The following is a 4,837-nucleotide window of genomic DNA, read 5'->3' on the forward strand; positions in this document are numbered from 1 at the left end:
ACAATTATTGGACAGCAATCAGTAAAAGTTTTATAATCTACAACTGTACCATAATCAGTATGAAGTCCTAAATTATAATAGCTAGGCGCAAATTCTATAAACATTTTGTACAAAAGTTGTTTGTTTCCATTTATACGATCATACGGCAGATATTCACTATTCAGGAAAAGTTTAACATCATGCAATTTGCACATATCAAATTTCGACATTGACTTTCCCATTACATTTTTCCTGTTTGTCTGAAATGCTAATATTACAAATCGCGGTGTATCAGCTTTTGAAGCCGTCTTTATAGTCCAAATCGTGCTAACACTGCTCGGCAGCTGAGGATATTCGTGGATATCCCATTTTCTGAATGCAATTTTCAATGGCCTATCCTGATCAACAATTTTCAGAAATTTCAATCTTAAATGATCATCTACATGAATATAGGGCACTTTCCAAAGCAATTTTTTATTTCCAATGACATTGATGTTGCTTGAGACGACTGAATACAATTAATATCTGTTGCAGATCTCAAAAGCACAAGCTCTTGTCTCATATTCAAAATTACATGTTGAAAATCTTCGAAAAATGGCAGAAGTAATTTTAACGGTACGCAATAAGCAAAAGTATTATTAGTTAGTGTTGATGCACTATCAGTGAAACCTGCTAAATTATATGTATTTTTATCGTTTAGTTGTTTCACTAAATATGATTTAATAGTAGAAGTAATACCTACTAGTCGACTCTTTGCAACGACTGTACCTGCCAACTCAAATCGTATCTCATCAAACATATGTGCTACTGCATTTGAACTGAGCGTATATACAGCCTCGACCGGCGGATCATCAGGTTTGTCTTTTGCTGGCGGTTTTGTACATGTAATTTTCCCCTCAACAATAAGAAAAGATTTTGCAACTAATGAAATAAGGTCATGAGACGATTTCGACAAACGTATTTCATCATTGTTATTAAATTTCAAATTACCATACGGCGCATGCGTATGATAATCAAATTTTGTTATATCTGAATAATAGTGTATGTCTTGTTCAACATTTAGTATGTCACTAATTGCAGCCGCCGCCGCCGCGTGTTTTGATGACCTTCCTCACTCGTTCTCTCTCTCTCTATTCCTTCTTTCTAATGTGTACTCTTATTGTTATACTATCGCCGCGGAAATCAACTAGTTTACCATTCTGATCAACTACTTGAATTACAATAGATTGAATTCTGTGCGTGTTTAATGGAAAGTAAATAATTGGCGATGGTGATTCATTTATTAGAAAACCAGGTGCAACCTTTGGTAGAAATTCAAAAATTGTATGAACCTCTTGCCCATTTCGATAACTACCGCATGCAATATTACAAGTAACCTGGAACGATGTTATATTTGTAATGGATACTAAACGTTTAGAATAATGCCATTTATTTGCTACAAGAATTTCTCTATCAAAACCGAGTATATCGGCTAGTGATGTGTTCATTGTTAAATCAACATCTTTATCCGCTTTCAATTCACATAGCATTGTCGTATTATTTCCTTGTATAATTAGATTTGAACTATCAACATTCAATTTTCTCTTTATTTCATTTATTATACGATCAATTTCGTAGGAGCCTGTATCCAAATCAATCAAGCTATCACCATACTTAAAAGATGAGTTGACATTTTTAATTATATTCGGTACACTATTGTATGTCCATAAATTAATCAATCCAATTTCATATTGATAGCGTGCGTCTAGCTCTAGTACAGTGGGAAGTACTTCAATTAAACAACTGCTGCTGCTACTGTCTTTAGATGATAATGTTATTACAACCATTGTGTACTACTACTACTGTTTTACCACCACCACCTTCTTTCATACACATCTACAAGTGAACTGACTGCTATAACGCATCTGCAAGAAATAAAAGACAAAAATGACCACATACATTACTATTTAGTGTTTGTAATTGATCATAATTGAAATAAATTTCAACATTTGGTTGTTGTTTGAAATAGTTTATCAATTGTATGGGCGGCTGTAAATTACCAATTGGATCAAAATAATATACTTTTTGTGCATGTTTTTTGTAAGCCACCCAGTGTGTTCCACTGTTCATGATCGAGTCTAAATTTATGATCGATTTTTCATTTAAATTAATTCTTTTTGGCAATGTATCAATCATATAAATTCCACGCAATTTAATATCTAAAATATCAGCCCAATCTAGTAGATCATAATTTGACAGTGGTCCTTGTATATTAATAATTCTCTTCATTTTCTCACTTTCTTTGGTGCTCTTCTCCTCCTCCTCCTCTTCTTTGTTGTGTTTCTCCTTCTTCTTTGTGATGGACTTGGTGATTCAATGATTCTACCGCCTTTATACAAGGGCGCATATGGTCTTAAATAAAAACCTTGACCAGCTATGTGCTTACTTAAATGTTTAATTGCTTTTTGTCGTAAATGTGCACTTCTTTGTTCTTGTAGTGATGAATTATTTTTCCAACCTTCTCTTCTATTATTCCGCCGCCGCCGTTTTCTTATCCTCCGTTGTACTCTGCCCCCTCCAAAGGCAGCTTTAGCTTTGATCAAATTTGTAACTAAGTATGCGGCTGCTTTTTCAGTTAAACCTGTGTTTGGATTGTTAAATCAACATCTTTATCCGCTTTCAATTCACATAGCATTGTCGTATTATTTCCTTGTATAATTAGATTTGAACTATCAACATTCAATTTTCTCTTTATTTCATTTATTATACGATCAATTTCGTAGGAGCCTGTATCCAAATCAATCAAGCTATCACCATACTTAAAAGATGAGTTGACATTTTTAATTATATTCGGTACACTATTGTATGTCCATAAATTAATCAATCCAATTTCATATTGATAGCATGCGTCCAGCTCTAGTACAGTGGGAAGTACTTCAATTAAACAACTGCTGCTGCTACTGTCTTTAGATAATAATGTTATTACAACCATTGTGTACTACTACTGTTTTACCACCACCTTCTTTCATACACATCTACAAGTGAACTGACTGCTATAACGCATCTGCAAGAAATAAAAGACAAAAATGACCACATACATTACTATTTAGTATTTGTAATTGATCATAATTGAAATAAATTTCAACATTTGGTTGTTGTTTGAAATAGTTTATCAATTGTATGGGCGGCTGTAAATTACCAATTGGATCAAAATAATATACTTTTTGTGCATGTTTTTTGTAAGCCACCCAGTGTGTTCCACTGTTCATGATCGAGTCTAAATTTATGATCGATTTTTCATTTAAATTAATTCTTTTTGGCAATGTATCAATCATATAAATTCCACGCAATTTAATATCTAAAATATCAGCCCAATCTAGTAGATCATAATTTGACAGTGGTCCTTGTATATTAATAATTCTCTTCATTTTCTCACTTTCTTTGGTGCTCTTCTCCTCCTCCTCCTCTTCTTTGTTGTGTTTCTCCTTCTTCTTTGTGATGGACTTGGTGATTCAATGATTCTACCGCCTTTATACAAGGGCGCATATGGTCTTAAATAAAAACCTTGACCAGCTATGTGCTTACTTAAATGTTTAATTGCTTTTTGTCGTAAATGTGCACTTCTTTGTTCTTGTAGTGATGAATTATTTTTCCAACCTTCTCTTCTATTATTCCGCCGCCGTTTTCTTATCCTCCGTTGTACTCTGCCCCCTCCAAAGGCAGCTTTAGCTTTGATCAAATTTGTAACTAAGTATGCGGCTGCTTTTTCAGTTAAACCTGTGTTTGGATTTTTAAAAACAGACCATGCTTTATCAGCCAAACGACGATCAGCCACATTTCGCGACGAATTATCACTATGCTGCGCATACGCTATATCATGCGCTTTACATGCTTCATCCAGACTATTTATTCCTTTGTCCCCCCTCCTTAATCTTTTATCTAATTTGGTGCCGGGTCCGCAAAAGCGGTAGGAGGGGATATGCAACTCCAGGGGTAATGTATCGACAATTTTATTAAGGGCGGTTGATGCAAATCCGCTAAGTTTCGATAAAATACCAGTGCCAATTTTACGTCGCACTCGTCGACGACGAAGGCAAGACTTTTTTGCTACCATCCTTTCAATAGCAATGTTGAAACCTGACTAAATAGAAATTAGTTAATCCCCTTAAGACCTAACCGTTGCCGGCTCCGGCTCGCTATCAAAAATATTACAAAGTTGTAATGTTGTTATTAGTAGAAAATTCGAAATACTATCACCAGACGATGGGTTTATGTTTATACAACTGTTCAATGCTGTATAATTGTTGAAAAAATTACAAATAACCTTACGTTGATCATTCATATAAGCATACCATTTGTCTAGTCCATCATCAAATAATTTCGATGTTTTATAATTCATTTGAGATTGAACACATAGTCTTATATAAGATAATATATGTGCTTTATTATAAGCTTTTACGCTTAAATTGGCAGTACTGCTGCTGCTGTCTTTTACAGATTGGTTTAATGATGAAAAATTTAACACATTTTCAACTCTAATATTGTGCAATGTACAAGTACTCAGAGTATAGTATAAGAGTAATATCATACTAATTGTGTATATTATGAATGTAACAAATACTATAATTATTTTCATTTCTTGTCCTATTGACTTGACTCCCATCGTGTCTGCTGGCAAACTAAGTTTGCAGTGTTTAGACATGCAACTGAATGCATTCATGTATGACGCGTGTGTGCAGCTATGCATGACCAGACATGTCTGAACATGTCTGTGTGAAGTCATTAACCTTTGACTATAAATAGTCATGTAGAACAATATTGTACATCAGTTGTGCACAGTTGTTGATCACACACACACAAGGTAAGTTAAATGAATAAT

General features: G+C 34.1%; 1 protein-coding gene across 1 annotated transcript; it reads right to left on the minus strand.

The window, feature by feature from the left end:
* Nucleotides 1–1,105: 1,105 nt before the first annotated feature.
* LOC120351358 lies at nucleotides 1,106–4,837 on the minus strand. Its single transcript, XM_039428322.1, has 2 exons — nucleotides 3,736–4,837; nucleotides 1,106–2,599 (listed from the first exon to the last, which is right to left on the minus strand). Exons 1-2 carry the CDS (start codon nucleotides 4,070–4,072, stop codon nucleotides 2,244–2,246), a joined length of 693 nt encoding a protein of 230 aa, XP_039284256.1. The 5' UTR covers nucleotides 4,073–4,837; the 3' UTR covers nucleotides 1,106–2,243.

Source organism: Nilaparvata lugens, chromosome 5 (genome assembly GCF_014356525.2).
Source record: "Nilaparvata lugens isolate BPH chromosome 5, ASM1435652v1, whole genome shotgun sequence".
In the NCBI taxonomy this organism is placed as follows: domain Eukaryota; kingdom Metazoa; phylum Arthropoda; class Insecta; order Hemiptera; family Delphacidae; genus Nilaparvata; species Nilaparvata lugens.